Source organism: Trachemys scripta, chromosome 13, assembly GCF_013100865.1.
Source record: "Trachemys scripta elegans isolate TJP31775 chromosome 13, CAS_Tse_1.0, whole genome shotgun sequence".
NCBI lineage: Eukaryota > Metazoa > Chordata > Testudines > Emydidae > Trachemys > Trachemys scripta.
This window is the reverse complement of record NC_048310.1, coordinates 1,306,051-1,323,835: the sequence shown is the minus strand read 5'-3', so window position 1 is coordinate 1,323,835 and position 17,785 is coordinate 1,306,051. Positions and strand designations below refer to the sequence as shown.

At 44.8% G+C, this 17,785-nt stretch overlaps 1 protein-coding gene across 1 annotated transcript in view; it reads right to left on the bottom strand.

The window, feature by feature from the left end:
- Nucleotides 1–4,075: 4,075 nt before the first annotated feature.
- GABARAPL2 (GABA type A receptor associated protein like 2) overlaps nucleotides 4,076–17,785 on the bottom strand; it is a 28,235-nt gene continuing 14,525 nt past the window's right edge. The window contains exons 3-4 of the mRNA XM_034788194.1: nucleotides 8,992–9,164; nucleotides 4,076–4,670 (exon numbers count right to left, since the gene is read on the bottom strand). Of these exons, the coding sequence (XP_034644085.1) occupies nucleotides 4,580–4,670; nucleotides 8,992–9,164 (264 nt within the window). The 3' untranslated portion in view covers nucleotides 4,076–4,579. The remainder of the gene's footprint in view (nucleotides 4,671–8,991; nucleotides 9,165–17,785) is intronic.

Genomic DNA, 17,785 nt, shown 5'->3' with positions numbered 1-17,785 from the left:
CGAATGTGCTTGTTTCCCCCTTTGGTATTCATAAACAAGGTCTCCAGTGAACCTGCAAACCAGACTGGAATGTTTCCATTTCCTCTCCAGCTGTAATGTTAGAACAAGTTGTATAAGGCTAGTTGTACTGCAGCCAGTCTAGCTTTTAGATCAGCAGTTGGGGGACGTAGTTTTTTTTTAACTCTTTCCTAAGCTTTCCCTGTGCCTTTGTACAATGAGCTAGTGTGCCTGCTTCTACTAAGGCGTGGCAGGGGGAGCCAGCAGCTTTGGGGCTTCTGCCCAGTGTCATTAACCTTTTGGGATGGGGACAATGAGAGAGTCAGACATGCTGCAGCCTAGATGAGTTGTTAGTGAACCCACGCCAGAGGGCAAGAATTAAAACACCAAACAAAACAGCACTTGAAAGATTCCTTGGCTGAGCTTGTGAGGCCTTACACACAATTTAATGTTTGCAGTGTCGCAGAAATGTTGGTCCCAGGATATTAGAGAGACAAGGGGGGGTGAGGGAATATCTTTTTTTAGACCACCTTCTGTTGGTGAAAGAGAGGAACTTTGCAAGCTCGTTTCTTTCACCAACACAAGTTGGTCTAATAAAAGGTATTCCCTCATATCCCGTGTCACTCAATTTAATGGCATTTCTCTCTTTCATGAGAAAAAAGGGTTGAACATCACATCCGATCAGCTCCAAAATGTTAAGTAATTGTTGAGGCTGGGGGATAGAGCCCTACTGATTTTGGTGAAAAAGGGGAGGGGGACAGTCACGGGCATCTGGTTAACAGAGCTATCAGCTTAACGCTTCTCTGTAATTGGCTATAGCGCACAGAACCAGAAACAACCATGAAGACATTTCCCCTTAACAGCACCCTCAGTACTATCTAGCCTGCCAATACAGTTTAAAATATTGACGTCCTGAAACAGAAAAGAAAGGAGAAGAAGTGGGGGGGAGGAATGGAATGTGTGCACACAGAGCCCCTGGCATGTTGGGGAATTGGGGGGGTGCATACAACCTCAGGGGGGCATAGGGAACCCAGGGAAGGGGGTGTATACCATGCATGTAACATGGGGCGAAGGGACAACCCCTGGTGGCAGGGGAAAATGGGGGAAGTAGGGAATAGAGACGAGCACAGTTCCTGGTATGGGAGACCCTGGCAAAGGGGCGAACAGGGTGGAGAGAAGAGCTCCAGGCATGAGGGAGGGAATAGAGTTACAAGAAGTCCCTGAAAAAGTTCTTGTTTTACACCCTTCTGCATTCTCCAGTGCATAAGCTGAGCTGCCACTGCCAATACTGAAGGGTTTAAAAAAAAGAGGGAATGGGGTGGGGGAAGTAGTCATGTGAGAGCCAAACATCCTGGCTCAGTCACTTTTTTTCCATTCTATAAGTCAGAATGGTTCTACCAAAAGCAGGGATGTGCAGTAAGAAAAATCGTTCGCTCTGTTATGCTGCCAACCTACATGTATCCACCTCTTGATACAATATAAAGAGACCTTTATGGAGCCCTTTCTCATTTCTTTACTGCAGTCTTTCTTGTGCAGTTCTTTCCTCGTGACTCCGGGCTGCTGAGGCTAGACTGGCCAGTAATCTGTGAGCTAATGTAAGAAGAAATAAAGTCATCACTTGTTTTTCAGATATTCATGAGGGAAATTCCAAAGTCATTTCAGCCTGTCATGCTATTGTGGTTAAAGCTTGTTCCTGTCAAGGTTTGGGTAGCTGCGCCTGTGTATTACTAGGGTGTATTTAAAATTTTCAGGGAAGGCTAAGTGATAAACCAGTGAATCATGTTTCTGAATTATATAATCAGCTGCTTCAATTTATGTCCTAACTAGCCAGAGCCTAGTTTTGCCTATGGACAAATGGTGCAGTGTTTCAGTTTAAAGGATACAAAATTCCTTTTTAATGGTAAAGGATACAAAAAAAAAAGCAGCTAATCCTATTGCCTTCCTTCCAAGTTTTGAAAACCAGGGCCAGAAAGTCCCTCCAGGCAGAGACTTGCTATGCCAAGTTTCTGCCCAAAACAAACATAGATGAGTGTTAACTCATGAAAAAAGAGGGTTCACAGTGGAAATGATGACAGGACCTTAACTGCTGCAGCACTAAATTAATGAAAGGCTTATTGATTAAGAGCATTTTTTCAGATGCAGGGAGCACATGCTACACTATTGAAACCAGCTTTAGTAATAGGCCTCTTCCCAACAAAAGAAAGATAGCACCAGTAAATGTGACCTTTAAAGCCAAACATAGCTTTAAATATAGTGTAAGCTCCTGGAAGCTTCAATGTGTGTAAATTCAGCAGTAGGTTCACCATGATAACCGCCACATTGACCCTGGCACATTTAAAAAAAAAAAAAAAAAAAAAACCCTCACTAGCACCATAGTGTTAAAAAAACAAAAAACAAGGTTCTGTTTGCAGCCTGAAGTATTATGGTTAGTGATTTCCTACTATACTATATTAAGAGAGATGCTAATTCTCCAATAACTCTTGCCATGTAGCTAGCTGCCCTATCCATTATAGCATGAGTGCCCCGGCACATAACTAGAGGCTTCCTCCTCTTTACTTGGCAGCACACATTCTCCTTGTTCTACCCTGTGTAGCCGGAGTATGTAGAAGCAGTGTAGCAGTGTGAACCCAGTGATGAGGAAGTTGAAATCTTATTGCATGATTAATTCCGTTTGTTCTGGGTTTGCGCAAAGGGTGGGCCCTAATTGCCAAAGGCCAATGCTGTGATTCAGTCCTGGTTCCCCAAGGCCCTTGTGCACCATTGGAAAGAGAAAGTGAAGATCAAAACTATTTCAACCCCACTTACTTGTCTCAGAGCCTGTTTACGTTTAGAGCAGGGGTGAAAGTAATATTAAATTCTTACCGGTATGGAGGCCCAGCCTCGGGCAGAGCTGGGGTCAGCCTCCCCCAGCCAGCCCATCTGTGCTGCCTGGCTTGCTCCGCCAGGGTCTCCAGTGGCAATTTAAAAGGGCCCAGGGCTCCAGCTGCTGCTGTGGTAGTGGCGGCAGTAGCCAGGAGCCCCAGCCCCTTTTAAATCACCAGCCCCGGGGCAGCTGCCCCTTCCCCCCCGCTCCCCCTGGGTCAGTGGCCCGGGGCGGGGGGTGGCAAAAGGGGCATTGATGTTAAAGCATTGTGGCAGCACTTTAATGTTGGCTGGGTACGGGCCGGTACCGGCTTCTTACCAGTACACCGTACCCACCCACTTTCACCCCTGCTTTAAAGTACGTCTACAGCACAGCTGGAAGGTGTAATTCACAGCTCAGGTAGCCAAACATGCACTGCTTGGTTGAGCTTGTGAGCTGAAAATAGCAGTGTGGTCACAGTGGTACAGGTGGCAGCTTGGGCTAGCCATCCAAGTACGTACCTAGGACCGTGGACATGATTGTACTTAGCCTCCGCCACCATGCCTACGTTGCTATTTTTAGTATGCTAGCTCAATCATGTGTATGGCTGCCCAAACTGTGATTTATAGCTCCAAGCTGCTGTATAGATGTACCCACTGAGGGTTGTGATGTGACTATACCTATTTTCCAATCATGAATTTGGAGTGATTTTTAATTTTCATGAAATAAAGCAGTGGTTCTCAACCTGTCCCCTGCAGGTCGCTTGCAGCCCAATAAGCACAGAGCTGCAGCCCATGTGACAGCCTCAGGGCCATACACGTAGTATTGGATGCGGCCCACAATGGTAAATAAGTTGAAAACCACTGCAGGACTGAAACTTCTCGTAAGAGTATATAACTTTCTCTCACCTAGTGTATTATTCTCTCCCACTCCTTTGCTGCCTGGTCCTCTTCTGCCCTTGTATGTGTTGTCCAGTATCTTGATTGTCAGCCCTTCCCCATATACACAATCCCATTATCCAGTTCCCTCCTCCCCAGCATCCTTGGACTGAGAGCTGGGTCCCATTGGCAACTCTTGGCTCCTCTCCTAATGAGGACTGGCTGCTCCAGCCAGAGTGGTTTGGTCCCCAAGGACAGATCCTTGTTTCCTCCTTTTATGTGCATTAGTGTGCTCCCTCACTGTAGAATCTTGCCGGCCAAAATTAAGGTCAAGAAAGGACATTGGCCACATAACAACGTGTGTGGGAGGAATTTTTATTTAGTTATTCCTTAATAGAATTCAGAAAGAGGAACATTAACTTAGTTCAATATGATAAGCATCTTGCTACTGCTCAGAATAACCTAGTGAAGCCAGTGTTTCTAAGAATAATTAATATTTTAATTCTTGTCAAGCTAACACCTCAAACTAAATCCAGAATAAATGCATGTTCCTCTTTTTCATGTTGTAGTAGCCCAACTACTTTGCGTCAATATATAAACAATGTCATTAAATATGTGTTCCAGAGGGGTGAGGCTCTGGGAACTTATAGCCATGAGGACAATGCACAATAAAGGAAAAAAACTCGAAAAACTCTGATAATTTACCAGTCTAATAAAACAAGACCTATCAATATATTAGGAAATTAATCCAGTTACAAATGCATGATGTGTATGGGAGAAACCTCTGTGGGTGTCATAACTGAAAACAATTGGCTATTTACAAGATACATAGCGGGACGATGCAGCAGCCAGACCCCAGCATTCAGAAGCCAAATGTGTTTTCTCCACTGTAGGCCACATATAAGAATCCATCCTCATCCTTCTCCTTCTCATAAAGCTGTCCCATAGTTAGGCTTGAACAAGGGGAAAGAAAAAGAAAACACAATGAGAAGTTGCTCCAGGCAGCAGAGTTGCACATGGTAACAATTACTGTATGGCAAACAGAGATGAAAAACAAAGCTCTAGACTAGAAGTGTAAGTTTAAATATATGAATGAGAGTATCTGAAATGCTATTGATTCCAGAGAGAGACAGCAGGCATCCACATCCCTTAGTCATCACCAATATCCCTGGTTGCTCCTGAGTCCAGATGTTCTAGCACTGGCATCCATAAAGAATTTCTGTGAATCTGCTAAATGCTTGGATTTTTATTGTTAAGTTTGTGGGTCTACACAAATGTGGATTTTAGTAGATGCTGTTTGAGGCCTAATGCACTGGTATGTTTCCAGTCTAGAAGTGTTGAAGCTGAAGTCTTGGGATGTCATCACTTTTAGTGGGAGCAGAACCTCAATAGCCCACTTCTATTGTTGTAGCTGAAGCACCATCACCACCTATAATTAAGATTGTGTGAACATTTCTATTTATAACTCCCCTTCCCCATTACAGTGTTCAGTTCATAACCCGCTGGACTAATTTTCAAGGCCCAGTCTCTATCCAAAGATGAATTCATTCTGAAAGTTTGTGCAAAAAATATTTCAAATTCAACCACCAGGTTGGGGGAATGGACACCTTCCCTATGATAAAATAAAAAGGGACTAATCTGAGTATCTCTTGCTCCAAAATGTCTGTGGGTAGCAAATTTAAATTTGGCAGGAAACTAATCCTCATTGACAAGAAGGGCCTTTGAGTGTCCATGTGAAAATAAGTTTTGATTTGACCATGTGATGAAGGCTTTAGACTCGTTTTATGCTGTTCCAGTATTTTGGGAATACCAACATTCCAAACAAAGAAAGGTTGCACTCAGCCTGCAAGTGTGGTTAACCTCACTGCATATGACGGAATTAATCTGCTAGAGGGTGCATTGAAGAAGGTAAGGCTTCTATTATTCTCTGCCTCATTCGCTGCAGTGTAAGGTGTGCGATGATGTCTGTAGTAGTCATGTCTCATTAATTGTACAGTGAGGTAAGAGCATGCCCTACATGCCATTGTCCTAAGTGTGCACCTTGTATAGAACAGGCTGCTCCCATGCTGTCTATCCTAATAGTTCTAGATGCTGCAACTTTGTGTTTAATGACATTTTGTAGGTGTTTGTTGAATATTAAGTGATCTTTAAAATTAAAAAAAAAGTCCTGTGACCTATTATGCTGCTTTATGATGTACAACGGCCTGAAAGATTTGTCAAAAAACAGGTTTTATTTCCTGTTTGTTGTTTAAATTGGACAGGCAGCTTTGTGCCCCTGCAGGCGGCCTGAGGCACTGTGAAATTGTGTTAGCACAAGAGATGAGTAGCTTGAGGGGGAATGGATTTTCAGTGAAGCTGTTTGGCTGAGTGTGCGAGGCCTTACACTCACTTGACAGCATTTCTCTGTTTGAAGATAACACTATGACTCCTGAATGCCACATCCCATCAATAACGTCTCAAGGAATGTTCTGTGCAACAATGGACATAACCTTGTTCATTTTAGTGTGAAGTAGAAAACAGGAAGGGGGAAATGGAGGACATGTGAGCCCCTGACATCTGGTTAGTAGAACCAGCAGCTTCAACCACTTCTGTAATTGTCTAAAAATCAAAAAATGAGTTGAGGCGGCCAGTAACACATTCCAGTCTAATACTGCTCATTTTAACTCTGCCCATCCCAATAGTTTCGAAATGTTGACACTCAGAAAAAGAAATAAAAGAAAAGAAAAGAATAGTGGAAGGAAAGAGAGAATGGGGAGGTAGTAGGGGTGCACACAAAGCCCCCGTCAGGGGGGGAGAATTGGAACCCTGGCATGGGGGGAGATGTGAATAAGGGGATGGGATGGGATGGGATGTACCAGGCTCTGAGGCCCCCTGCTGGAGGCCTCGCAGCTCTACCACACCCAGTCCCAAGAAAGAGCAGTAGAGGTGAATCCTCCAGGCTGCAGAGAGAGACTGCAGGGAAGCAGCCAATCAGATCCCAGCAGGCTCATATAAAAGGAGCTGCTGGGCAGAGCAGAGCAGATGCTGAGTGGAGCTAGGGAAGTAAGGATGCTGATGGCTATAGGGACTCAAGAAAGACTTCATCCCTAAGGTAAGGGTGAAGATGCTGGGGCCATTACAGGGGGTGGGTTGCAGTGAGTCCTTTAAACAGAGGAGTAGCGGGGTGGCACAGAGGAAGCATGTGAGGAAACAGAGGAATACAAGGAGCCTCCTGCTATGTGCAATGAGCTCAACCTACAGAAGCAAGGAAGTGGCTGACCCTCTAGTTAAACCTTATTTTTTGTTAATGTTGGGGCAAAAAGATGCCTTTGTTAAAGAGTCAACATTCCTGTCCATCTAGTTAACATGTAAAAGTTCACAACTCACATTTGAGATATACACCCAAAGAGGTGTTACTGCAATACCAGGAAGTTCAGACTTGAGTAACCAAGCAGGAAGGGGAAAAAAAATCCTCTTTCAGGCCTCATACACAATAAAGAAGCAAAAGGGGGGACCCACAACATGCAATTTTTTAAAATCCTTTGCAGATTCTCCGAAGAGACCATTAAGGTTGCATGGTTTTAAGCATTCGAACATCAAGTAATGCCTTATCTCTTAGGGTTACCATATTTAGTGCCTCCGAAAGGAGGACACTCCAGGGGGCCCCGGCCCCGCCCCCAGCCCCACCCACGCCCCAACTCCGCCCCCTCCCCAAAGTCTCCGCCCCCTCCCCTGCTCCCCGCGAACATTTGAGTCGCGGGAAGCCTGAAGCAGGTAAGGAGGAGTGTGGGGGGAGGAGGCGCGGCCCCGGCCCGGCCCCCGAGCCACCGGCCCGGCACCTCATGTCCCGATTTTCCCGGACATGTCTGGCTTTTTGGGATTTCCCCCTGGACGGGGATTTGGAGCCCAAAAAGCCGGACATGTCCGGAAAAATCCGGACGTATGGTAACCCTATTATCTCTGCCATTATTACATGCTGTTTCTCAAATAACGCAGTATAGCTTCTGCTACAACCTTTGGTGCCTATGTAGTGTCTGCTACTATAATGTGTTTTTCTGTGTACGCCAGCCAGCCAGCAAAATGTATTTATATATAAAATGCATAGTGAATAAGACAAGGAGCCATTTCCCTTCATTCACTTTGCATCCTACAAGATTATAATTCAGTACTCTATTATTTAAGAAAGTAGGTGGCTATCTGATTAGTCATACATACCAGGGGGCAGATTTAAGGGTTGTTCCAAGAATCTGACTATGGTATTCACTTTGGAGCATTTAATCATGCAACCTTAACATTCTCAATGGAACTTTGACTGTTGGTATCATGCTTGGTGCTGTGGAGAACATAGAGTAAGCACAGTACTTGCCCCAAAGAAATTATAATCTAAGAGGATTTTAGTGACTCTCTCCACTGGATACTAAAATGATTCCTGAACTCTTGCTGAAGTTTAACTTTGTTAAACTTGCTTTCTTGGCCAGAAGTTCACCATCTATGTCTCAGACTCCTACATGGCATCTCAATAACCTTCCCCACCATCCTTCCCTGAGGCATGTCACACTGAGTTGCTTTACAATCATCTTTTTTCTTCCAGCTTATTCTTATAAATAAGCTGGGGTTTTGTATTTTGCCAGCATTTAAATAAAATGAGAAAAATGAGAGCAATGATATTAAAATAGCAAACCATTCTTCCTTTACTTCCTCAGTGAGCTGCTCCTCAGTATATCATATTGAGGGGTTAACACTAACATCATAGCAGAATGCAGTCCATCAGGCTTATGCAGTGGTGCAAGTAGAATTAATTTCTTACTGATATGCTCATAGGAGGGACACAAAGGGGGGACATGTGACCTCCCCCACATGACTTTCTCCCCCCTCCCAGCTCGGGGCTCCTGCACTCTCCCTGTCCCCTCCCTATGATCCATCCCACGTTACCGGGGGGAAGGGGCTCTGTCCTCCTCCTACTGCACCAGAGACTTCTGAACCACAGGGCTCTCTGGAACTGCAGCAGCGAAAAGAGCAAAACGTGGGGCCACTCCTCTGGCGCAGTTGTACCACCCATAGCCCTGTCCTCTGATGGGGCTACTGTACAGACCCCAGACAGGAGACATGGCTGCATGGAAGGGGTGGGGGGGGTGGTACAGCTGCGCCAGTGGAGCTGCTGGCATGGGGCCACCCGGTGGCCTCCTGTGTCTTTCTGGTACGGAGTACCAGTTATAAATATCTTACTGGTATGCACCACTGAGCTTATGTATCTTTAGTGAAATGCACACAAATTCCAGTCTAATGGCCTCTCACCTGGACTGTGGGACAGTCTTGTCTACAAAGAGGAATATCGCTTTCTCAGATGGCAGTTGAATCCTCTTCCTGATGATCCACATGAATTGGGCCACAGTGATGTCAGACGGAACCAGATACTTCCTCTTATCAATGTCAACAATCTGAGAGCCTGAGACCTTTTCCACAATGACCTATTAAAGCATAGATAGAAAGATGAGGCTTTTCTGGGTGGATCTAGACAGACTATTCTCTCTTGCTAGGACAGGTTTACAATGCTATGGGCAGGTGGATGTCAAACAGAAGGTGAAACGAATCCATCCATCCCTGTAGACAGCTCAAAAAACCCTGCTCAATGTGCCGCAGTCAAAAGAGAAAACAAAATGTTAGTATGCATAAGTAGGGCCCTACCAAATTCACAGTCCATTTTGGTCAGTTTCACAGTCATAGGATTTTAAAAATCGTAAAATTCATGATTTCAGCCATTTAAATCTGAAATTTCAGTGTTGTAATTGTAGGGGTCCTGACCCAAAAAGGAGGGGGGGGGCACAAGGTTATTGTTTGGTTTGGGGGAGGTGCAGAAGGGGGGGTTGTGGTACTGCTACCCTTACTTCTGTGCTGCTGCTGCTGGCGGCAGCACTGCCTTCAGAGCTGAAGAGTGGCGGCTGCTGGCCAGGAGCCCAGCTCTGAAGGCAGAGCTGCCGCCAGCAGCAGTGCAGAAGTAAGGATGGCATGGTGTGATATTGCCACCCTTACTTCTATGCTGCTGTCTGCAAAGCTGGGCCCTCAGTCAGCAGCTGCCACTCTCTGGCTGCCCAGCTCTGAAGGCAGCAGGGCAGAAGTAAGGATGGCATGGTATGGTATTGCCACCCTTCTGTGCTGCTGCTGGCAGCACGCTGCCTTCAAAGAAGATAAAGCAAATACAGAGGATGTTCTGAGATGGGTGACAAAAATGAGGGAATGTGAAAAACCATCAGGACTATTCAGACAACGAGGGGATGTGATAAAGGTATATAAAATAGTGAATGGGCTAGAGCAGTAGCTCTCAACCATTCCAGACTATCGTACTCCTTTCAGGATCTGATTTGTCTTGCATACCCCAAGTTTCACCTCACTTAAAAACTACTTGCTTACAAAATCAGACAAAAAAATACAAAACTGTCAAGAACACAAGTGATCTCTCTTCTGCCATCCATCTCCACCCTCTGACAAATAGAGGCCAGGGACACCATTCCTTACCCATCCTGGCTAATAGCCATTAATGGACTTAACCTCCATGAATTTATCTAGTTCTCTTTTAAACCTTGTTATAGTCCTAGCCTTCACGGGCAAGGAGTTCCACAGGCTGACTGTGTGCTGTGTGAAGAACTACTTCCTTTTATTTGTTTTAAACTTGCTGCCCATTAATTTCATTTGGTGGCCCCTAGTTCTTATATTATGGGAACAAGTAAATCACTTTTCCTTATTCACTTTCTCCACACCACTCATGATTTTATATACCTCTCTCATATCCCCCGCCTTAGTCTCCTCCTTTCCAAGTTGAAGAGTCCTAGCCTCTTTAATCTCTCCTCATATGGGACCTGTTCCAAACCCCTATTCATTTTAGTTGCCCTTCTCTGAACCTTTTCTAATGCCAGTATCTTTTTTTGAGATGCGAAGACCACATCTGTATGCAGTATTCAAGATGTGGGCATACCATTGATTTCTATAAGGGCAATAAGATAGTCTCTGTCTTATTCTCTATCCCTTTTTTTAATGATTCCTAACATCCTGTTTGCTTTTTTGACTGCTGCTGCACACGGCGTGGACGTCTTCAGAGACCTATCCATGGTAACTCTAAGATCTTTCTTGATTATTTGTAGCTAAATTAGCCCCCATCATATTTTATGTATAGTTGGGGTTATTTTTTCTAATGTGCACTACTGTACATTTATCCACATGAAATTTCATTTGCCATTTTGTTGCCCAATCACTTAGTTTTGTGAGATCTTTTTTGAAGTTCTTCAGTCTGCTTTAGTCTTAACTATCTTGAGCAGTTTAGTATCGTCTGCAAACTTTGACACCTCACTGTTTACCCCTTTTTCCAGATCATTTATGAATAAGTTGAACAGGATTGGTGCTAGGACTGACCCTTGGGGAACACCATGTTACCCCTCTCCATTCTGAAAATGTACCATTTATTCCTACCCTTTGTTCCCTGTCTTTTAACCAGTTCTCAATCCGTGAAAGGATCTTCCCTCTTATCCCATGACAACTTAATTTACATAAGAGCCTTTGGTGTGGGACCTTGTCAAAGGCTTTCTGGAAATCTAAGTACACTATGTCCACTGGATCCCCCTTGTCCACATGTTTGTTGACACTTTCAAAGAACTCTAATACATTAGTAAGACATAATTTCCCTTTACAGAAACCATGTTGACTTTTGCCCAACAATTTATGTTCTGTGTCTGACAATTTTATTCTTTACTATTGTTTCAACTAATTTGCCCGGTACTGACGTTAAACGTTAGTCTGTAATTGCTGGGATCACCTCTAGAGCCCTTTTTAAATATTGGCGTTAGATTAGCTATCTTCCAGTCATTGGGTACAGAAGCTGATTTAAAGGACAGGTTAAAAACTATAGTTAATAGTTCCGCAATTTCATATTTTTGAGTTCTTTCAGAACTCTTGGGTGAATGCCATCTGGTCCCTGTGACTTGTTACTGTTAAGTTTATCAATTAATTCCAAAACCTCCTCTAGTGACACTTCAATCTGTGACAATTCCTCAAATTTGTCACCTACAAAGGATGGCTCGGGTTTGGGAATCTCCCTAACATCCTCAGTCGTGAAGACCGAAGCAAAGAATTCATTTAGTTTCTCCGCAATGACTTTATCGTCTTTAAGTGCTCCTTTTGTATCTTGATTGTCCTGGGTTCCCACTGGTTGTTTAGCAGGCTTCCTGCTTCTGATGTACTTAAACATTTTGTTATTACCTTTTGAGTTTTTGGCTAGCTGTTCTTCACTCATTTTTTGGATTTTCTTATTACATTTTAACACTTAATTTGGCAGTGTTTAAGCTCCTGTCTATTTACCTCACTAGGATCTGACTTCCACTTTTTAAAAAATGCCTTTTTATCTCTCACTGCTTCTTTTACATAGTTGTTAAGCCACCATGGCTCTTTTTTAGTTCGTTTACTGTGGTTTTTTTTTTTTTTAATTTGGGGTATACATTTATGGCCTCTATTATGGTGTCTTTGAAAAGTGTCCATGCAGCTTGCAGGGATTTCACTCTAGTCACTGTACCTTTTAATTTCTTGCATGGTGTCCAGTATCAGAGGGTAGCCATGTTAGTCTTTAAGGTGCCACCGGACTTCTTGTTGTTCTTGTGGATACAGACTAACAGATTTATTTGGGCATAAGCTTTTGTGGGTGAAAAACCTCACTTCTTCAGATGCAGACGGAAACCTACTTTCGTTGTCTCCGACTCAAAGAATATTTTCAACACACCACTGAGCAGTGCACTGACCCACAGGAACCCTCCTACCAACACTACAAGAAGAACTCCTGACTGTCAAAATGACAGACTGGACCTCTACATAGAGTGCTTCCGCAGACATGCACAGGCTGAAATTGTGAACAAACAGCATCACTTGCCCCATTAACCTCAGCCATACATAACACAATGCCATCCACAACCTCAGAAATAACTCTGACATAATCAAAGGGGCTGACAAAGGAGGTGCTGTAGTCATAATGAACAGGTTGGATTATGAACAAATGCATCTGAAGAAGTGAGGTTTTTTACCCACGAAAGCTTATGCCCAAATAAATCTGTCAGTCTTTAAGGTGCCACCGGACTCCTTGTTTTTAATTTCTGTTTAACTAATCTCCTAATCTTTTGCATAGTTCCCCTTTCTGAAATTAAATGCCACAGAGTTGGGCTGTTCTTCCACCACAAGAATGTTAAATGTTATTATATTATGGTCACTATTTCCAAGCAGTCCTGTTATAGTTACCTCTTGGACCAGATCCTGTGTTCCATTCAGGACTAAATGGAGAATTGCCTCTCTCCTTGTGGGTTCCTGTACCAGCTGCTCCAAGAAGCAGTCATTTAAAGTATCGAGAAATTTTGTCTCTGCATATTGTCCTGAGGTGACATGTACCCAGTCATATGGGGATAATTGAAATCCGCCACTATTATTGAGGTCTTAATTTTCATAGCCTCTCTAATCTTCCTTAGCATTTCATCATCACTATCACTGTCCTGGTCAGATGGTCAATAATAGATCCCTACTGTTATATTCTTATTAGAGCATGGAATTACTATCCATAGAGATTCTATGGAACATGTGGATTCATTTAAGATTTTTACTTCATTTGATTCTACGTTTTTTTCACATAGTGTCACATCCCCTCCCCACCGCACGACCTGTTCTGTCCTTCTGATAGATTTTGTACCCCGGAATGATTGTGTCCCATTGATTATCCCCACTCCACCAGGTTTCTGTGATGCCTATTCTATCAATATCCTCCTTTAACACGAGGCACTCTAGTTCACCCATCTTATTTAGACTTCTAGCATTTGTGTACAAGCACTTTAAAAACTTGTCACTGTTTATTTGTCTGCCCTTTTCTGATGTCAGATTTTTTTTATGTGAAATGTTTCTCATCTGATCTGGCCCATACTTTATCCTCTTCCATGCTCTCCTCCTGACTAAAACCTAGAGAATCTCTATCAATAGGCTCTCTTCTGAGAGAAGTCTGTCTGATACACATGCTCCTCTGCAGCAATCAGCGCTCCCCCATCTCTTAGTTTAAAAACTGTTCTGCAACCACTTTAATGTTAAGTGCCAGCAGTCTGGATCCACTTTGGTTTAGGTGGAGCCCATCCTTCCTGTACAGGCTTCCCCTATTCCAAAAGTTTTCCCAGTTCGTAATAAATCTAAACCAGAGGCAGGCAAACTTTTTGGCCTGAGGGCTATGTTGGGTTTCCAAAATTGAATGGAGGGCCGGTTAGGGGAGGCTGTGCCTCCCCAAACAGCCAGGCGTGGCCCAGCCCCTGACCCCTATCTGATGTCCCCTGACCGCTCCCGAACCCCCTGCCCCTGACTGCCCCCCCGCCATCCCATCCAACGTCCCCCTCCTTCCTGACTGCCCCCCTGAAACCCTTGCCCCATTCAACCCCCCCTGTTCCCTGCCCTCTAACGGCCCCGCCCCTGACCACCACCCTGAACTCCCGTGCCCTCTTACAGCGCTGCCTGGAGCACCGGTGGCTGGCAGCGCTACAGCGGCGCCGCCCAGAGCACCGGCTCAGGCTGCGGCTCTGCAGCTGCGCTACCCAGCCGCCCAGAGCATTGTGCTGGCGGCGCACTGAGGCTGCAGAGGAGGGGGAGCAGCAGGGGAGGGGCCGGGGGCTAGTCTCCTGGGCCAGGAGCTCAGGGGCCGGGCAGGAGGGTCCCATGGGCCAGATGTGGCCCGCGGGCCGTAGTTTGCTCACCCCTGATCTACACCCCCTCCTCTCTACAGCATCGTCTCATCCACGCATTGAGACTCTGAAGGTCTGCCTGCCTGTCTACCTGGCCCTGCGCGTGGAACTGGAAGCATTTCTGAGAATGCTACCATAGAAAGGTCCCTTCCAGTTCTAAGAGATAGGATATCTCCATTTATTGAGGAGAGATTAAAGAGGCTAGGACTCTTCAGCTTGGAAAAGAGGAGACTAAGGGGGGGGGGTCTGATGAGTAATGTGGAGAAAGTGGATAAGGAAAAGTTATTTACTTATTCCCAAAATACAAGAACTAGGGGTCATCAAATGAAATTAATAGGCAGCAGGTTTAAAACAAATAAAAGGAAGTTCTTCTTCACGCAGCACACAGTCAACTTGTGGAACTCCTTACCTGAGAAGGTTGTGAAGGCTAGGACTATAACAGAGTTTAAAAGAGAACTGGATAAATTCATGGTGGTTAAGTTCATTAATGGCTATTAGCCAGGACGGGTAAGGAATGGTGTCCCTAGCCTCTGTCTGTCAGAGGATGGAGATGGATGGCAGGAGAGAGATCACTTGATCATTGCCTGTTAAGTTCACTCCCTTTGGGGCACCTGGCATTGGCCACTGTTGGTAGACAGGATACAGGGCTAGATGGACCTTTGGTCTGACCCCGTACGGCCGTTCTTATGTTCTTAACAGGATAGCCCCCACTCTGCTGCTGGGCTTCTGCCTGCATTTTCTCCTACAGCTACCTAGGTTAACGACAGGGGTTTTTGTTTAAATCAAGAAGTTTAGTTTAAAGGTTTTAAAGAATAGCAAGTGTACCTCGCCCCCTTCCTAACTCCCTCTCAAAACTGTTAGCGGCCCCTGGTCGCTTGCTTGCAGCTTTATAAAGCCCTGACTAAGGCTCAGCCAATGAACAGAGGCTTCTAGATGTCAAACCTTGTTTAGAAGCTCACGGCTTCCAACACATTCTTACTGAAAAACTGCTGACTCATTTTTACCATATAATTATAAAATTAACTGGAATATAAATATTGTACTTACATTTCAGTGTATAGAGCAATATACAGACAATAACTTGTATATGAAATTTTAGTTTGCACCGACTTTGCTAGTGCTCTTGATGTAGTCTGCAGTAAAACTAGACAAATATCTAGAGGAACTGATTGTATCCTCAGAAGTACGCGTACCCCTGGTTGAGAACCACTAGGCTAGAGAAAATAAAGCTCTTTCCCCTATGGGCATGTATTTCCATAATTGTCTACTAAGGGGTTTCTTGTACCTTCTGAAGCATGTGGCACTGGTCACTGTCAGGGACAGGATATGGGTCTAGACCACTGCTAGACCCTTACTTTCCTCTTATTCAGTAAGCACAGGCCTCCAAGGGTGTATTGAACATACAATCATGAGTTCAGTGATGTAGTTACTCCCTGGAGCCAAAGGTCACAGCATAAGTAAGGGTGTATGCTGAGAAAGTTCTTGCAATTTGATAAAACTCCTTTCTTTACACCCTATCACTGATATCCTCTGTAACCTTAGCCTGACCTTTTATCCTAATGCCTAATTTGTTTTGGAAAAGACTGAGGGTGCTAGTGATTAATAAGGAAGCTGGGACTAAGCAAAGGCTGGCTTCAAGCCTGTAAACTATATCTGTGCTTCTATCTTATAATGTAAGGCTGAAGCAGTCTACAGGAATTATTTTGAGGACATTCTGTGGCCTGTGTTAGGCAGGAGATAAGACTAGATCATAGAATCATATGACTGGACCTCAAGAGGTCACCTAATCCAGTCCCCTGTACTCATGATAGGACTAAGTATTATCTAGACCAGGGGTCGGCAACCCACGGCACGCAAGCCAATTTTGAGTGGCACGCTGCCTGCCCGGTGAGAGGAGGGGTGGAGGGGCCAGAAAGCGCCACACTGGGGGAAGAAGCGGGGGAGGAGGGAAGCTTGGCTGCTGCAGGACCAAGCTTCCCCCCTCCCCCCATTTCTTCCCACAGCTTGGTGCATTCTGGCCCCTCATCCCCCCCCCTCCTTCTGCCTGCCGGTGATGGCCCTTGCGAGGGCGCCGGGGGAGAGCGGAGCAGAGCCGAGCGGCAGCGTGCTCGCTGCTCTGCAGAGCCGGCAGAGAGAGGTAGGGACGGGCCTTGGGGAAGGGGGTGGAACGGGGCATACCCCTCCCAGCCCCCCTGCCCTGAGTGGCTCATGGCAGGGGGCTGGGAGCACCCCCACGAGCCAAGCACCCCAGCCTTCTGCCCTGAACCCCCCCACACACCCCAGACTTATAGAGAGCGAGACCTTCTAACAAACGTTAACATGTATTACCGGCACACGAAACCTTAAATTAAAGTGAATAAATGAAGACTCGGCACACCACTTCTGAAAGGTTGCCTACCCCTGATCTAGACCATCCGTGACAGGTGTTTTGGAGATTTTTAAGAGCAGGTTAGACAATGATGGAGATTTCAAAACCTCCCTGGGAAATTTATTCCAGTGCTTAACCATGCTGACAGGAATTTTTTCCTAATGTCCTACCTAAACTGCCCTTGATGCAATTTAAGCCCATTGCTTCTTGTCGTATCCTCAGAGGTTAAGGAGAACAGTTTTTTTCTCCCGCCTCCTTGTAATAACCTTTTATGTACTTGAAAACTGTTATTATTGCCCCCGTTCCCCCAGTCTTCTCTTCTCCAGACTAAACAAACCCAGTTTTTTTCAATCTTCCCTCACAGGTCATGTTTTCTAGATGTTTTAATCATTTTTGTTGCTCTTCTCTGGACTTTATCCAATTTATCCACATCTTTCCTGAAATGTGGTGCCCAAAACTGGACACAATGCTCCAGTTGATACCTAATCTGCATAGAGTAGAGCAGAAGAATTACTACTTGGGTCTTGCTTACAACACTCCTGCTAATACATCCCAGAATTAGGTCTGCTTTTTATTTATTTTCAACAGTGTTACACTGTTGACTCATATTTAGCTTGTGATCCACTATTACCCCCAGATCCCTTTCTGCAGTACTCCTTCCTAGGCAGTCATTTCTCATTTTGTATATGTGCAACTGATTGTTCCTTCCTAAGTGGAATACTTTGCATTTGTCCGTATTTAATTTTGTCCTATTTACTGCAGAGCATTTCTCCAATTTGTCCAGATCATTTTGAATTTTAATCCTATTCTCCAAAGCACTTGCAACCCCTCCCAGCTTGGTATCATTTGCAAACTTTGTGCACTCTCCATGTCATTATCTAAATCACTGAGGAATGACTAGTGTCACAGTTGTTCCTTCTCTCCTTTTAGAATCTATGAATCTACATTACAAACTTCTACTGGCATAATTGTCAGTCAGATG